This window comes from Natrix helvetica (assembly GCF_964273705.1).
Source record: "Natrix helvetica genome assembly, chromosome: 7".
NCBI classification, from domain to species: domain Eukaryota; kingdom Metazoa; phylum Chordata; class Lepidosauria; order Squamata; family Natricidae; genus Natrix; species Natrix helvetica.
Window position 1 is genome coordinate 31,681,468 of NC_138558.1, and position 18,127 is coordinate 31,699,594.

The 18,127-nt window shown below is 44.0% G+C and overlaps 1 protein-coding gene across 2 annotated transcripts in view; it reads left to right on the plus strand.

Annotated features, from left to right (window-relative positions):
- Window positions 1-513: 513 nt before the first annotated feature.
- TBC1D9 (TBC1 domain family member 9) overlaps window positions 514-18,127 on the plus strand; it is a 55,192-nt gene continuing 37,578 nt past the window's right edge. For both annotated transcript variants that reach the window (XM_081959343.1, XM_081959344.1), the window contains exon 1: window positions 514-1,798. In XM_081959343.1, coding sequence (XP_081815469.1) covers window positions 1,672-1,798 — 127 coding nt within the window. In that variant the 5' untranslated portion in view covers window positions 514-1,671. The remainder of the gene's footprint in view (window positions 1,799-18,127) is intronic.

An 18,127-nucleotide genomic window follows, 5' to 3' on the forward strand; every position in this document is an offset into this window, starting at 1 on the left:
GGTGTTTCCACGAAGAGATTCCTAGAAGCTGTTATCATGGGCTACAAGAACCGCAACGATTCAGACCGCCACCAGATGGCAGCAAAGAACTTGGGTTTCATATCTCTGCTTCTAGGGGGTGGTCTTAATTTTTCTCGTCCAGCCTAATAATGCTGATGAATTGTATTTGTGGATGATGAAGGTTTTGTGTGCTTATAGGGTTGTTTTTATTGTTGTTGCAGCTTTTCCTATGTCCATATATTTTATCCCTTGCCCACACCTGCTTTGAAGAACAGAAATGACTTCGGATGAATTCACCGGGCTCGTGACCGGCAACGCAGCCCGATTTAAGAAACTGAAAGGGGCGATTGCGTCCGACTCACTGCCGTCTCTCGCCCTCTTCTGTGCAGCAGAAGATGGGGGGGGGGGGAATGTGCCTCTCCTTCCGCATTGCCCTTCATGAAACCACAAGCTCCTGCCGGGGCTTCGCAGGAGGTTCTCCGGCCGACTCCCAGCCGCTTGGGTGGAGCTTACGGCCCTGGAAGTCAAGCAAGGGATGTGGAGACCGCGTGACCAGCTCCTGGGATTGCAGGAAGCGCCAAGCCAACCACCGGGCGCTGCGCAGGTTGTTCCAGCCGAGACCACGCCTCTTCGGAACCTGGCGCGTCAGCCCTCCGGAGACGATAAGCTCGGCCGGCGATGGAGATCCGCAGCGGAGCGGAGCGTTCCAGGCTGTCGCTGGTCGGTGCCATCCCGTCCGGACAGGGATGGGCGATCTAAGCGATCGCAACCGGCCGGAGGAGGCTAAACCTGTTTCACGCGCGCCCTTGAAAGAGGGTAGCCGGTCGTCTCCTTAGCCGCCTTGACGGCGTCCTTTGTCGGCCGGTGTTGGACAGCGTCCCCCTTTCGGGGAACGAGCTTTTGGGTGGCCAGCCCCGTATAGGTTGGTCGTGCGCCTCCCGAGTTCCTAAGCCGGGGGAGGTTGTTTAACCCGCAGAGACCAGTTTAGATGCGGGGGGCGATGGGACGTGATCGTCCGAAATCCCGGGGTGTTTTTGCGTAACCCGTGCCGGCGTTTGCCAGTTCCCAAAGGCGCTGGCGCACGGAGAGGTGGCAGAGGAAGGACGGCCCGAGTCGGGCAGCTCTCTAGCTTCCGTCCATATACCTGACTTCGCCTCCTTGGCATAAACGGCGGGGAATAAGCGACCTTTGCAGGCAAGGCGGGTTTTCTCCGGGTTTTCTTGGCTCAGGAGCTGATTCCGAACCGTCGCCCGATTCCCCCTTGTGGCTTTTGGGGGGGGCGGGTGCGGTCCTCGTCCCGCCAGCGCATCCTTCCCGGGGCTCGATGGCCATGAGTTGGCTGGGAGATGGCGTTACCGCCAGGCGGGAGTGAGGTTGGGCGGGCTCAGCCGCCGCGTCGCCCGCTCTGAGGTCACCGCTCGGCTCGTCCCCGCGTCCCCACCGACGTGACTGCCGTGCCTGAGAACTGCTCCCACCTCGGGCCGAGGACAGCGGGCATGCCGTGGCTCTTTCTTGCTTCCCTCCTTCCCGATGGTCCGTGCTTCCGACGAGCTGCTGGCGGCGCCCCTCCGGGCTGGGCAGGGCGCTGAGGGAGAACGGAGGCTGCGTTCCTGAAGAGCCTCCGCCGAAAAAGAACCCCCCCCCCGGCTGCCTTTTGTCTTGGCCGGGAGGATGTGGGTGAACCCAGAGGAGGTGCTGCTGGCCAATGCCTTGTGGATCACGGAGCGGGCCAACCCTTACTTCATTCTGCAGAAGAGGAAGGGGCACGGAGGAGATGGAGGCAGCGGAGGGATCACTGGTAAGAGCCGCGGGATTCCCTCTGGGAAAAGGGGCGCTCAGCCCTTCTTTATCAAGAAGACAAGCCGCCTGAATTCAGTGGGACTGTTCAGGAGTAGGCCCTTGTGGACTCCATATCCTGTGTTGATCTGGCTCTTTTTGGGGGAGAGGGAGGTTCTTATTACCATTGATGGTGGGGGAGGATGGGTACGTATGAGGAGTTCTTGGTTTCTCCCTGAGCTTGGTGTTTTGCTTGCATACCTTACATTACCCATTGAGGTAACAACTGGAGAGCAAACCCCACTCTCACTTGCACTTATGTTACCCAGTCGAGGGATAGAATACAATACAATACAATACCTTTATTGACACTTGGGATGTACACTAATCGGCATGCATTAATATGAAATTTCATTGCATACTGCTCTCAAAGGGTGACCACTTCCAATATACACTACATAACCATGACAGAATAAATAAATAAATAAATAATAAATAAATAAATAAATAATAAATAAATAAATAAATAAATAAATAAATAATAAATAAATAATAATAAATAAATAATAATAATAAAAAATGGAATGTCTACAACCTAACAATCAAGCCTAGACAGCACCAAGGACTTCACAATTCAACCCTGAGCTACTGAGCTGTATATTTTCTATTGGCTATATAAGATTTCAGCATTTCAGGTTGAAAAGGTACACATCTCTTAAACTAGAGATGAGGAACTATGGCCCCTTTATGACTTGTGGCCTTCAACTCCCAGAATTGAAGTTAACAGGTCATAAAAGGGCCATAGTTTCCCAATTTGTCTTAAATAAAACCGAAAATCACTGCTATGTTTTCTTCCATTATGTCTTTTGGATATATTTATACACTTTTCTTGAGCTTTGCTAGAATTTCTATAATCTAATGTCCTTCAGATATGTTGATCATGAAACTCCCAGCCAAAATCCAGTTGGTAGAGACTCTGGGAATTACTGTACAAAATTACAACCTTCCATAGCCTAATGCCTCCCAATATTTTTGGAAGGCATTAGGCTATGGAACCTAATTATGTACAGTAATTACTTGCAGTATTATTTTGGGCTGACAATTTTATTGCTAATTATTATTTCTTTTGTCATTGCACAGAAAAACATTGGGAGGGGAATTTATGACAATTCCATAACACTGCTGGGCTTGTTATTGACCTTTGTTAGATACTTATACCAACTACAGTGGTTTCCATCAAGGTCCTCTGTTCCGATGGGAACAGAGGTTTAATCCTATTGGTCGAAGGATCTGACAGCTCCCTATAAAAGGGCTGCTGTCAGATTCAACCTTCACTAGATTGTTCTTACTTGTGTTATAATAAAGAGCTGTTGTTACCGTTAAGCCTGTGTGTGCCTATCCATTACCCAATCTAATACTGGGGATGAAGGTGGGATTGGAAGGCAACAAGGCAAACCGAAAAGAGCGTAGCGATCCAGCAAGTACATCCAGCCCGGAGCTTAGTGCAGCTTCAAGCAGCCATTTTTGAGCGGCAAACTCAAAACGCCCTCAGAACACAAAATGGCCATGCACGCCCCACCGACTCCGTATGACCCAGTCACTGAGCACTGGGACTCATACATGCTACGATTTGACTGCTTCCTCGAGGCAAGCGACCTCATGGGCCTTTCTGAAGGCCACAAGAAGAACATGTTCCTCGGGATCTGTGGCCGGGAAGTGTTTGAGATGGCAAAAGACCTCTCTGAGCTGACACCACTCCAATCAGTTGCTTGGTCTGTGCTCCAGAAGACGCTTAGGACTCATTACGCACCTAAGCCATCCAAGCACATTCGCCGGCATGAATTCAATATCAGGAATCAGAAGGAGGGCGAGTCGATTAACGAATACGTTGCTGTGCTCCGTAAGGCCGCAGAGTATTGCGAATTTAGAGACTTAGACAAGCTTATTCTGGACCGCATAATATGCGGCATTCGGGACATTAATTTACAGAGGAGGTTGCAAAATCAAACCTCACTCTGAAGATTGCCTTGGACAAAGCCATCAAATCAGCCGTCAAATCAACTGAAACTCTGCAGCACCAAAGCATGCCCCAAGAAGCACAGAAAAGCACACGCATTCATCGCGAGGCTGCAGAGCCCGAGAGTTCTGAAGGAGAAGAAAATGACAGCTGCCGCATGCGCAGTAGCCACGCCCAGCCGGCACGCACTTTCAAACAGCGTCTCCCACCTTGTGCTACTTGCGGAGGAGACCATGTCAGATTGGCTTGCCGTTTCCGCTATGCAAATTCCCTGTCACTGCCTGGCAGCCTAGAGGCGCACCAAGCCGCCAACCGAGGCCCAGCCAAGGGGCTGGAAGAAGCCATCACGGCGCTCAGAGGGCGACAACAGAGTCAACCACCGCACATCAATCGGACAAGTCCGCACCAGGCGGCCAAAAAAGCTGAAGGTCACAGTCCTCATCGAGGACTCTCCATGTGAGATGGAGATCAACACCGGGTCATCACTGACCATTATTCCATGGTCTACCCTGAAACAGGCTATCCCTAGCCTCAAGAAGCATCACCTTCGCACCCCTGACATCCACCTATGCGATTACCAGGGGAACTAGGTCCCCATCGTGGGCCAAGGCACATTCCAGGTGAACTTTAAGCAGTTCAGCGGGAAACTCCCAGTGACAGTGGTCAGCGGCAACCTGCAGAGCCTCCTACGGATAGATTGGTTCCAAGCCCTGAGCCTAGAGGTGACCGGTATCAAGGCCTTGAAAGACAACAGCGCTGAAGCCATCTTTAAGGAGTTTGAGGACGTTTTCGGCACCGGTCTGGGTAAGTATGTGGGGACTCCAATTTTATTTAATTTGAGCGCCAACATAGCTCCAATAAGGCTAAAACCCAGGAGTATGTCTTTTGCTCTCTGCCCCAAAATTGACAGGGAAATTGACAAGCTCGTAGGCCAGGGAATCCTAGAGCCGGTCGATCACGCACGCTGGGAGACCCCTATAGTGACACCTGTCAAATCTGACGGGTCTGTCTGCATCTGTGCAGACTACAAATGCACAATTAATAAAGCGCTACAACAAAGCGCCTACCCTGTACCCATTGTAAAGCACCTCCCCCATTCATTAGGCTCCGGAAATCTTTTTGCTAAATTGGACATGGCGCAGGCATACCAACAATTGCCTGTAGATGGTGCTATGGCGGAGGCCCAAACCATTGTCACGCACGGGGATGCATTCAAATGTCACCGCCTGCAATTCAGCATTAGTATCGCCCCTGGACTGTTCCAAAGCGTCATGGAACGGCTTTTGCAGGGGATTCCAGGAGTTGTCCCCTATTTCAACGACATCTTGGTATCAGCTGCAAATGAGGTGCAACTTTTAAAATGAGTATGAGCAGTTTTGGCTAGAATTAGAGACAAGGGTCTCAAAAAAGAGAAATGCCAAATTAACATGCCAAGGGTTGAATTCCTAGGGTACCTGATTAACAGCTCTGGGATTTGCCCGACCACACAAAAAATTAAAGCAATTCAGGACGCCCCCACACCTCACAATCAAACCGAGCTGCAGGCGTTTCTCGGGCTCCTTAATTTCTACAACTCTTTCTTAAACAGAAAGCAACCGTTGCTGAGCCCCTACATCGACTCCTGGCTAAAAACGCGAAGTGGTCCTGGGGAAAAGCCGAGGCTGCCGCATTTGCCGCAGTAAAATGACTCCTGTCGGCAGATTCTTTCCTCATCCAGTACAGTCCAACCCTGCTGTTGGTGTTGACCTGCGACGCTTCACCGTTTGGCGTCGGCGCCGTCCTCAGCCACCATATGACCAACAGAACCGAAGCCCCTATTGCATTTTACTCCAGGACCCTATCCGCCGCAGAGCAAAACTACAGCCAGATGGACCGTGAGGCTTTGGCTGCTGTGGCAGGAGTAAAAAGGTTCCACGAGTACCTTTATGGACGGACTTCGAACTGATTACAGACCACAAGCCGTTGTTGGGTCTACTGGCTGGGGACCGCCCTACCCCCAGTGTCATTATCACCCCGCATGACCAGATGGACTATTTTCCTGGCTGCCTACTCCTACCACCTTATCCACTGACCTGGCTCCACTTTGGGGCGCGCTGACACTCTCAGCCGCTGCCCGCCTGAACTTCTTGCTGACCCTACCCCTGAGACACCAATCCTCCTCATTGACTGCCTGGAGACTGGGCCTGTCTTGTCCACTGACGTTGCCCATCACTCTGCAAAGGACTCCACCACCAAGCAAATTTTGAACTGGGTGTGGAGGGGGTGGCCCAAGGGGTCTGTGGGGGCTGATTTCAAAATGTATTTTAGTAAACGTGATGAATTATCGGTGGTAAATGGCTGTCTACTGTGAGGGGACCAGGTTGTTGTTCCACCCAAACTGCGCATTGCAGTATTAAGAGGCTTTACACATAGGGCATCCTGGAATAGTCAGGATGAAGTCTTTGGCTAGGAGTTACGTGTGGTGGCCTAACATGAACAGGGAGATCGAAGAATGGGTGGCTACCTGCACACCGTGCCAGGAGTCTAGACCAGCTCCCCCAGAGGCACCCGCTAAGGAGTGGGAGCAACCTCAAGCACCATGGTCTAGGGTGCACATTGACTTTGCTGGCCCTGCTCATGGCCAGACATTTCTCATAGTTGTGGATGCCTACTCGAAATGGTTAGAGGTAGTCCTGATGACCTCCACTATAACAGAAGCAGTCATCAAGGTGCTACGGAGACTTCTCCACACACGGCCTACCCGACGTCTTGGACTCTGACAGTGGGCCCCAATTCACGGCCATGCAATTTGAGACCTTCCTAGCAGCTCAAGGAATCAGGCATGCCCTGGTCACGCCATTCCATCCGGCCTCCAATGGTCAGGCAGAGAGAATGGTGAGATCTGCAAAAGAGGCCCTCTCTAGGATGGGCCCGGGAGATTGGCAAACACGGGTCGACCATTACTTACTAATTCAGCACATCATGCCCAGTGCCACTACTGGGAGAAGCCCCTCCAAGCTTCTCATGGGTCATCGGCTGGCTACACCCCAATTATTTTGCCTCATCACCCCCAGACTCCACAAACATGATTCGGACATTTAGTAGGGGATTCGGTATCCTCCGACAACTACACCAGGGGAACTCTGTGGATTCCTGCCACAGTGATAGGCATCACCAGCCCTAGCTCTTACCTCCTAGAGCTTGAGGATGGTAAGAATTGGAGAAAGCACATTGACCAACTCCGTGGCTGCCTCTCCAACTCCACTCTTAGACAACCAGAGGTAACTCCTGTATGAGTTAGCCAAAGCCCCACCCAAGCCTACCCAAACGGAGCAAACGCTCACTCCTTCCACAGTCAGCTCAAGCCCGAGGATACCGGGAAACCTATCTGGTTTTGTTGCAGGCCCGCAGTGAGCGCCGAGCAAACCGGCTCCAGAAGCTCCAGCCGTGGCCTGTGAAAGGTTCCAGGAGCTTCCACCAAGCGGAGCTGCGGAGCAAACTGGTCTGTCCAATCTGTCCAAGGAAACCCCTCCTACACAAGAGCTACACAAAAGCCTGCCTAACTGCGTGACTATGTTACCAGTAGAATTGTTCCATCTAAGAGGGGAGGGGTGTTAGATACTTATACCAATTTCAGTGGTTTCCACCAAGGTCCTCTGTTCCAGCGGGAACAGATGTTTAATCCTATTGGTCGAAGGGTCTGACAGCTCCCTATAAAAGGGTTGCTGTCAGACTCAACCTTCGCTGGATTGTTCTTGTGTTATAATAAAGAGCTGTTGTTACCGTTAAGCCTGTGTGCGCGCCTATCCATTACCCAATCTAACAACCTTGTGTAGAAAATCTTTAAAAGCTCTTTTGAACTCCTTGAGAGGTACTTCCAAGTACTTTATACAAAGAGTTTGGTGTACTTATTCTGCTTTGAAATTCTTTTGTAGTTTCACCTTCCAATGTTCTTTGTGAAAGTTCCTTGCCCTTTATCTTGCGGTAAATGTGGTGCATCGTGTATAAATTTGCCTGAGGTCACAGAATTAAAACCGCCTTGTAGAATAGACAAAAATCCGTTCTGAATATCAGGGTTTAAAATGGTTAGGGATATTTTCTGTTTCTGTTGCCTACACAAATAAATAAGGGACATGCTCCTTTTTTATGTCTGTAGTTGCAGTGGTGTCCCAAGAGTGCTTTTTCAAGAGGCAATTGGACTTTCTGGTTTTTCTTTGAAGACGTTTCGCTTCTCATCCAAGAAGCTTCTTCAGCTAAGAAGTGAAATGTCTTCAAAGAAAGTCCAGTTGCCTCTTGAAAAAGCACTTTTGGAACTGAGAAGTCTCCATAGATATGTAGTTGCAGTGGTTCAGATTCACATCTACACTTAGTTGGTGTTACAAGTGATAATCCATATCTAGAGAACACTTTTTGATTTAATAGTTTATTTTAGTGGTCGTCATGGCTACCATGTTTAGAATTACTATTTAATAATTTTGCTTCCAGCATTGGGAAGTCAGAAAGATAAATACATTTCGGTCCTCTTGTATTTATGTTCAGTCTTACATATATATTCATGACGTTATTAGCTTTACAATACAGAAAAAAGGAATACAATTGTCTAATTTTAGCCCAGATAACTTATGTAAGAGTAGCAGAAGCCTAAAGGAATGTTAATACTGTTATTCTACTGTTTTAGGTAAGGTAGTACTTGTTTTATGGATATGAGTGCTTTTTCTTTTTAAGGAATTTTAATTTGGGTGGAGTGGAAACCTTTTGTAAGAACATTCTTAATTTGCCCTTTTCATTTTGATATTACATGTTCTTTAAAATGGCTATATTTATCATCCCTTTCACTCAGTGTGTTATTGTTATTATGGTCAATTACCAGAATGGAATTCATGGGTATGCTTTAAAGAAGGGGTCTCCAACCTTGGCAACTTTAAGCCTGGTGGACTTCAACTCCCAGAATTTGGAGACCCCTGCTTTAAACTGTTTCTTTCTTGTTTCTTGAGCTGGTTTAGTTTATATAAAAACCTGAATGGTAGCAATAACGTCACATAATATTGCTGTTTTTTGTTTAAATCCTTTACCGCTTCCAATCATATCCTAAAAATGTGGGATCATCATAAATAATTCAAGGCATTCTTCAAGGTGACTTCAGATTCTTACTGGAAAAAGAGTTTTATAGCATTTGTCCGTATCTTAGATAACTAGCCAAACCGAACAGTGATTCAAACAGTGCCATGCCTGTAAATTAAAGAACAACACTTCTGCTGACAGCCGTATCTGCAGGCATTGTGTTTTGTTTTTAGTGTTTTATTGATGCATTGAAAATAATATAGAATTCTACAGGTGAATAATTTAGTCTATTTTTGACCATTATTGCATAATATAAAAAGGCTTGGAGACTCTGACTTTGCTTCCTTTTGGAAAAGAAAATCAGTGATATTCTAGAAGAACATACAGTGATTGTTAAAATAAGGGCTTACTCCCAGATAAATGTGTTTCTATGTTATATGAAAACATTGAAATATTTGAATGAATGAACTGAAGGAGGAATCACTGAATCTAAGACGTTTAATGTTTGGGAGGAATTTTTCAGAATTTCAACTGAAATAGGTCCTGAAAGTATAAAGTGCTTAGCTGTGGCATTTTTCATATAATTTTCAATTAAAATGCAAAAGCACTTGCTTTTCATATAAAATATTCCAGACTGATAGTTTCTAGTTAAAGAAGATCTTGGATAGTAAAAGAGACGAAGGTGTTTACTTGTTAGAGCTGCTTTCTTTCCAATAATTCTTAATAGTACATTCAAAGTAAAGTTTTAAATTGTGTAAGCTTTATGTTTCATGGAATAGGATTGAATTTTCAACATTTGGATTTTTAAAGGGTCTGTCTATCTTGTACATAAAGTGCATATTCTGTTCTGGTTTTATTGTAGTGGATAAAATAAATGAAGAATAATTGTACATATTAAGTCTGAGGTAAACTGGAAATTAAAATAAGATTTTGACATAGATATCTCATTGCTTCTATTTTAGGGATTCTCTGCTGCTTTCAAATATTGAGTACAGGCAGTCCTCGACTTATAACCAAAATTGAGCCCCAAATTTCTGTTGCTGAGATGGTTGTTAAGTGAGTTTTGCTCCAATTTATGACCTTTCTTGCTAAAGTTGTTGTGTGAATCACTGCCGTTGTTAAGTTAGTAACAGTTTGCTAAGTGAATCTGGTTTCCCCAGTGACTTTGCTTTTCAGAAGGTCACAAACAAGGGATCGCATGTCCCAGGGATACTGCAAACGTCATAAATATGAGTCAGTTGCCAAGGATATGAATTTTGATGGTGTGACCATGGAGATTCTACAATGGTCATAAGTATGAAAAAGTCATGTCACTTTTTTCAATGCCGTTGTAATTTCGATCAGTTACTAAATGACCTTTTGTAAGTCAAGGACTACCTGTAGTTTATCTGCCCAAATCTATGTCCAATTTAGACTCGGACAAAGGCCTCTATTTATAGGAGCCATTTCTTTGGAATGAATGGTCATATAAACTTCCATATATTTATGATAGTAGCTGATTCTCATCGTTTGGTCTGTGAAGCATTTTATTGCAAACTGGGTACATTCCAACAACTGACAGCCTGTGAAATTATGCCAGAAATCTTTCAAATGCATTGTGTAGGCATGAAGCGGTAATTAGGACTGAACTGTTTCCTTCTGTCTGTCTGTGGAGATTCTCAGTCATCTGGATCATGGTTGCCAGAACGATGCTTTTTCAAAAGGCACCTGGACTTCCTTGGGGTTTTTTTTCCCCTTGAAGATGTTTTGCTTCTCATCCATGAACATTCTTCAGTTCTGACTGAAGGGTGGTGGTTGGGGGGGGTTATATTCCTTGCAGCCCATCTGGTTGTTATCACTCTGGGAACATAATCATGTGAAGTTTTCAACACATGAAAGAAAGGTGAAATATTTATATGATCTGAAGAGAATATATGCTGCAAATAAATGAAATATCAATATTTGTTCCATTATGCAGTCATAATCATCATTTTAAAATAAATTACTAATTAACACTTAAGAAAAAAAATATCCAAAATTGCATGGAAGGATCTGCATCTCTAATTCTGCTACTTCTCAACCCCTGTAACTTCCCTTTTTCTGGGCAATCTACATAGTCTCTGAAGTTGATTTTAAAAGAGAATATGTGGGATTGAGAGAGAGGAGCAGAAGAAATCACTTCCTTACAGTTCTGCTGAGAGACAGCTATCACAGCAGAAGCTGACACTGCTTATTCCTGTATATTTAGTTTCCTTCTCCTTGCCTTTTTGAATTGTTTATATTGTCAATTGATAATATTCACTGCTCTTTAGTTTACTTGATATAAAAACATATGACTGCTCTAATCCCTCCTGCTTCTGAATAATTTTTTTACCCAGAGAATACACTAATTCTACTTTCTGCCCTCTCTATTCTTCTAAGAAAATTTTGAAATGCCTGTAAACTTTAGCAGAGAAACTCAAATTCTATGTTTCATAAGTCATTTAATCATAAAGGAAACCTAGAAAATCATAGTTATCCATATATTCCAACTGCCCTTTCAACCTTAGCAGGCACGATATTTTCACATTTTCACTGCATGATGGTTCCATTCCAAATTCTTTTGATTTTTCCAAATTCAGCAACGTTTAAAGGCAAAAAATAGATGTATGCGCAAATTGCTAAGCAATCAAATTTTGTACACATTTCTGTGATTTGTAAGGCAAATTATTTTATATCAGCTTCCAGATATAGTATATACCTAAAATCATCAAAGTGGAATAAATTGCTGAAGACTAAATAACATAGTCTGGCTGAAACCCCTGACGCTTTACACTTTAAAAGAACAGTAAAAGGATCTTACAGGAAATATTTTTTGTAACTTGTTTGTCTATTTCTTGTTACAAAATGTTGCTTCTGCTAAATAGCACATTTTGCAACCAGTTGTTTTTGCTTCAAGTAAAACCCAAACTAGCAGATTTGTCAGTCCTAGACATCATTCTGTTTTCCTTCTGGCTTCCCCATTGACTGCTGGTCAGTTACCCAGAACACTTCAGCTATCCTAAATACATGCCAATTGCCGAGTGTCCAAATTTTGGTCATGTGACCATGGGGATGCTGCAACAGTCATGTAAAAAGCGGTCATGTCACTTTTTCAGTGTTGTATCTTTGAACAGTCACTAAACAACTGGCTGTAAGTTGAGGAATACCTATAATAACTTCCATATTATTTATTCACAAATGAATAATATTCATATGGAATATTATATTTCATGTTATTTATTTCTTATGAATGCTCAGTACATTAGGAAGTTTCATGTATTATCCCATGAAAAGATGTCTTAAAGTTGCCAAGGTTGAAAAACATTAGATAAAATTTTCCTCACTTCTTATTTGTAGCTGAAAACTTCTCATGACGTGACATCACAATATTTTATGTTCATCATTCCATAAATTAGTAGTCAATAGGACTTTGAAATGCACATAAATGCTGATTTAAGACAGTTTTAAGTTTACTGGTTATTAAAACTAGAGTAGATATTATGGGGAAGGAATAGATCCGTGATGGTGAACCTATGGCACGCGGAGCCATTTGTAAGGGCATGCGAGGTGTTGCCCTGTCAGCTCCAGCTGACTTTGGCCTTCTTTTGAGGCCGTTTTTTGCCCTCCAGAGGATTCTTTTAAGCTTTCAGAGCTTGAAAAACTGGCCCTACTGGCAAACCGAAAGTTCAGGAACAGACTTCAGGTTTGCTTATAAGTCCGTTTTACACCCTCCAGAGCCTTCAGGAGGCTTCCCTGAAGGCTCCGGAGAGCAAAAAACAGCCCTACGAGCAAACTGGAAGTCTGTACCTGAACTTCCAGTTTGCCCGTAGGGCTGGTTTTTTGCGATCCGGAGGCTTCAGGGAAGCTCCTGAAGCCTCTGGAGCGCCTCCGGTTGGGGCAGGGAGCTGTTTTCACCCTCCCTAGACTCCTAGAAAGCCTCTGGAGCCTGGGGAGGGTGAAAAAAAGGTGCCAAAAGCAGGGGGGAGCTCTGGTCACGGGTAGATGTGCACGGGGGGGAGCATGCACATGCGTGCTGGGGTCGCACGCATAGCATCGGTGTGGCACGCACACGGACAACCCCCCTGCACCCCCCTGCTTTTGGCACCTGAGCCAAAAAAAAGGTTAGCCATCAGTGGAATAGATTATTGCTACCGTATTTCCCCAAAATAAGACCCAACCAGAAAATAAGCCCTAGACATGACATTAATATGACTAGAAAGAGTGCAGAGAAGAGCAACAAAGATGATTAGGGGACTGGAGACTAAAACATATGAAGAACGGTTGCAGGAACTGGGTATGTCTAGCTTAAGAGAAAGAAGGACTAGGGGAGACATGATAGCATTGTTCCAATATCTCAGGGGTTGCCAGAAAGAAGAGGGAGTCAAACTATTTTCCAAGGCACCTGAGGGTAGAACAAGAAGGAATGGATGGAAACTAATCAAGGAGAGAAGCAACTTAGAACTAAGGAGAAATTTCCTGACAGTTAGAACAATTAATCAATGGAACAGCTTGCCTCCAGAAGTTGTGAATGCCCCAATACTGGAAGTCTTTAAGAAGATGTTGGATAGCCATTTGTCTGAAACGGTATAGGGTTTCCTGCCTAGGAAGGGGGTTGGACTAGAAGACCTCCAAGGTCCCTTCCAACTCTGCTATTGTATTGTATTGTATTGATTGTCAGCCAGATGGATGCATTTAGTACTGTATTTCCTTGAAAATAAGAGCTAATTGTTGTTTGGAGCAACAATTAATATAAGACCCTTTGTACTTTAGACTTTCAGATTTCTTCTTTGTAAAAAAATATGTATGAAAACACTTTTACCTTTTTTTTAATATCCGTGGATAGATATCCTTCCTTTTATCTACAGTATTGTCTAACAATGCATAAACTGATAGCTTAGTATGAAATTATATGTAATATTAATTAGCTGCATGAATGTACAGCTTAGTAATTTTTTCTTTGAATACTTGGTGAATGTGTCTATGTGTCATGTGTTAGTTTCTAAAAATAAAATGTTACACACTAAAAAAATAAATGAGCAAGAAAAACATGTTTATCAGTCATAATCTGGATTTTGTGTATACTAATTATGTGTACAAAATAAACATTATGTGCAGCCCTCTCTTTGCAGATAGGCTTGAGAAATTACAAATAAAAAAGTCTAAATGTCAGAGCTAAATCTGTGCTGCTGCTGCAAAGTTCAGCCTTGGACACTCATATTCATCTGTATTGGAGGCAGTCACTAGAACAGAAAGAATGCAACAAATGTTATTCTTTCTTATTTTTCCCATATCTAAGAAAAAAACCGAAACCGTCCATTTTTTTTCATTCCATTGAAGATAAAGCTTCCCTCCAGTTAAGCTTAATTCTTACTGACTTCAAGTATTAAGTAGGTGCAAACCTGCTTAGTGGTGTTAGATAGCATTCCATATTTTCAGTGGAAAATAAAATGTGCTCACTTTGTTTGCCCTGAGCAACATAGAAAGGGCTTATGTGGTATTAAGTTGCTGTCTTTTCTCCTCCAAAAACCTGCTTAGAAATGCTAACAGTGGATAAGCCTGCAAAGAGGCATGTTGAAAGAATCTTTTAATCTTTGTTACACCTACTGCACACAGCAGTGGTGGGTTCTGGATCCTGTTGCAACCGGTACAGTACAGGCGTCTACCACATGCATGTGCGCAGCGTGCACACAGCGTGCACATGCGCACTTAACCGCCCGCGATGCTCTAGCTGTACACGCCGTGCGCGGAAGCCCAGTTCGGCTCAAATACAGGTAGGGAGGGCGGGTGGGCTCTCCGGAGCACTGTACCGGAACGGTACCTGGTGCTCCCAGCAGGCAGCGGTACACCCGTCCCAAGGCATACTGGTCGTATCCCACCACTGGCACACAGTAGTAAATGGTTGGGTTGGCTCCATCTTTCTTAGCCTTTCAGAAAGCTCTAAAGACATGTCTCATCTCTCGGGCATTTGACCAGGATGTTAGATGACTGAAGATATGAGTTATGTAGATAGTCTCAGTTATACTATGTTCTGTTGCTGATAGTTTTAGAAGAGAGTGTGTTTCCAGTTTTAATGAATTGTGAACTGCTTAGAGCCGTGATGACCTATGGCACACGTGCCGGAAGTGCCACACAGAGCCATCTTTCCAGGTACGCGAGCCACCGCCCTTTGCTCTTCTGGGTTCCGGCACGCCGGCCAGCTGGTCTTCATGCACATGGGAACACCAGAAACTGGAAGACAGACCCCCGGTATGCATGCGGGTCCCGGGCAGCTGCTCTTCCAATTTCCAGTGTACGCATGCGCCCCGTCCACCTGGTCTTCTGGTTTCTGGCACGCATGTATGCAAAAAGACCAGCTGGCTCATGCACGTGTCAGGAACCGGAAGATCATCTTCCTGATGCATGCATGCAAACATGGCAGTTGCTCTTCCAGTTTTTGCCACCCGCATGCACACCGGGCGGCTGCTCTTCCTGTTTCTGGCACTCAGTGCCAAAAAGGTTCGCCAACTACTGGCCTAGAGTCACATGAATAGGATGAGCAGCTATGTACATTGTTTAAATAGATCAAAAGCAATAAATTATTTAGCAATACATAAATGGGTGGGAATAGTCTCCATTTCCACTGTTGTTATTTTTTTTAATTAAAAAAATAATGCATATCAATTTTGAATCACCATGTAGTTCAATTTGGTAACAAGGTCTTGCCCAGGTTACAAGTGAGGGCCTCAGGGAGCTTTCCTGATCTGGACTGTATATTTTTTTCGGCCAACATCACCTAGTTTGTTGGAATCTAGCATTGTTGATGTGGAATAGGTGTTGGCAGTTTTTATGCCAGTAGCTGCCCATTGAAGTATTTTAAGAGGATTATGACCTTATGGTACTTAACATTGTATTTGACCTTCAAAATGATTTTGCCATTTTGTAGGATATTTTTTTTTGTAATGAATAGAACAATTGCCTAACAATTGCTCTAAAATAATTTCTTCGATCATTTCTTGAGAAGCCCCTGAGGCCAAACTAAATATTAGTTACATGTATACATTTAGGCAGCATGCTTAAATGGGAATACTGGGGAAAAAGCAGGCAGGGAGTTTGCTCATAATATCCTCTAGGACAGGATCCCTGCATCCGTTCTTCATTGTAAATAATTGCCTCTCGGTGTGATTTTTGCTGTGAAAATGCTGATCCTTGGGCACAAATAACTATCATATAAACAACTCCAAATCAAGAACTTGTGGGTTTTATGACATTCTTTACATCTGTACTAAAAGTTATCAATGCTCAAAATTTGCTACAAGATGAATGTACAGTACTCAGTGTCTCAGTGATCAAGGGGGCTTGTGGCAGTCCTTGCTGATGATCCGAGGCTATTGCGCGGTACTGGGAGGCAAAATCCGTGGGTCCAAACCTTTTTCTTTGATTTTTGTAAAAAAAAATCTGGAGAGCCAGAATGGTCAACTGTCCAGTGAGTGGACTGAGTCGATAACTGGGTAGTACCTGGTGACCAGTGGGCGTGCCCAAAGAGCTTATCTGACTCAGTCCAATCAATGAGAGGACAAGGTTAACCAGTCTGGATACTCCTCCTCCTCACTATGGAGAATCTCTCTGCGCTGGGAATTAAGAATATTCGGCGAAATCCAAGTTTTGCCTTCCCTTCCCTTTGAGCCTCATTTTTCTTTTAGCCATTGAGATCAGATTGCAGCCATAAAGCTTGAAAATTACTTTTTCAAGTGAAAGCTGATATTTTCATAATATTGCATAAGTGAATTAAATGTTTGGAGTTCACTCACAAACATGTAATCTATCTCAGGATTCTAAATAAATGGATTGTCTTGCTTGTATTTCTGGAACAGTTATCGACTTACTTATCCCATTGATTTCCAGTAAATCTACTGAAGCTTCTTCTATAGTCGCGATACACAGTAGCCTACACTGCAGCATGTGACTGTCCCTTATAATTGTTAGATTGTGGGCAGGCCAGTGACCATTGTTTTGGTTAAGAATTCTGTATGTGCCCAAGCAAAATGCTCTGCTAGATTTGGCAAACCACAGAATGGCATTTTATATGCCACATAATACCTAGCACCAGACAACTTCCCTGTTATCTTTGACTCATATATCATAGGGATATATGTAATGTGGGATCATAAATTGTTTCAACTTCTACCCTCAAAACGACGCTATAGGGCACTGCACACCAGAACAACTAGACCCAAGAACAGTTTTTGCCTGAATGCCCTCACTCTGCTAAGCAATTAATTCCCACAACACTGTCAAACTATTTACTAAGACTGTATTACTATTATTATTCTCATCCTTCCTATTCCCTATCTCCTCCCACTTATGACTATAACCATGTTGCTTGTATCTTAACGATTTATGTTGTTTTATTTGTTTCCGAGTATGATTTGATTGCTTATTAGTAACCTATGACTATCACTAAGTGTGGTATCTTATGATTCTCGATGAATGTATTTTTTCTCTTTTATGTACACTGAGAGTATATGCACCAAAGACAAATGTCTTGTCTGTCAAATCACACTTGGCCAAGAATTCTATTCTATTCTAATTCTAATTCTATTCTATTCGTCTTTACCTCAAGACAAATATCTCACATAAATCCACTCCCTAACCTCCATGGTAAGCTAGCTGAGACACCAACTGTTTCCTCATCTAGGCTGAGATGCTTGAGAGTAAGTAATAAAGAGTGGAGTGTAAATGGATGTTTTTCCACACTGCAGCTGTAGCAGTGGGTTTAAATTCCATAATGGCCTCCGTTTACCTCCTCCGGTGCCATCAAATATCTTTTTCTGGTTGGGGAAGAAATGTTGGTGGGCAGCAAGACTAGTTGACTTGGAATATGGAGGTGATGGTGTAGAAGCAGCAGCAATGATTTCTCTCTTAGGCTCCAGCAACACTTGCTCAAGTCTAGGTTAAATATCCCCTTGTTCATGACAGCCAAAGAGAATGGCCCGTGGAGCCACATTAACCTATCTTGCCTGATTGATAGCACCTGGTCTGTCCATCAGCTTCAAACTAGAGTTCTCATCAGTTCAAATTAGCATGGTGAATATGTTGGGAATTATAGTTTAGAATATGTGGGTACAATATCAGGTTGGGGTAAAGTGCAATGAAGAATCACAGACCTGAGGCTACTCATTTGAAGAGAAACAACTTTCAATAGAGGAGAGATATGCAAATCCCTTTTCTGCTCATTGTATGTAAGAAATGGGTATATGCGTAGGAGTGTCTGTTGCAAAGGTCATCTTGCTGTTGAATCAGATCTTTACAATTTGG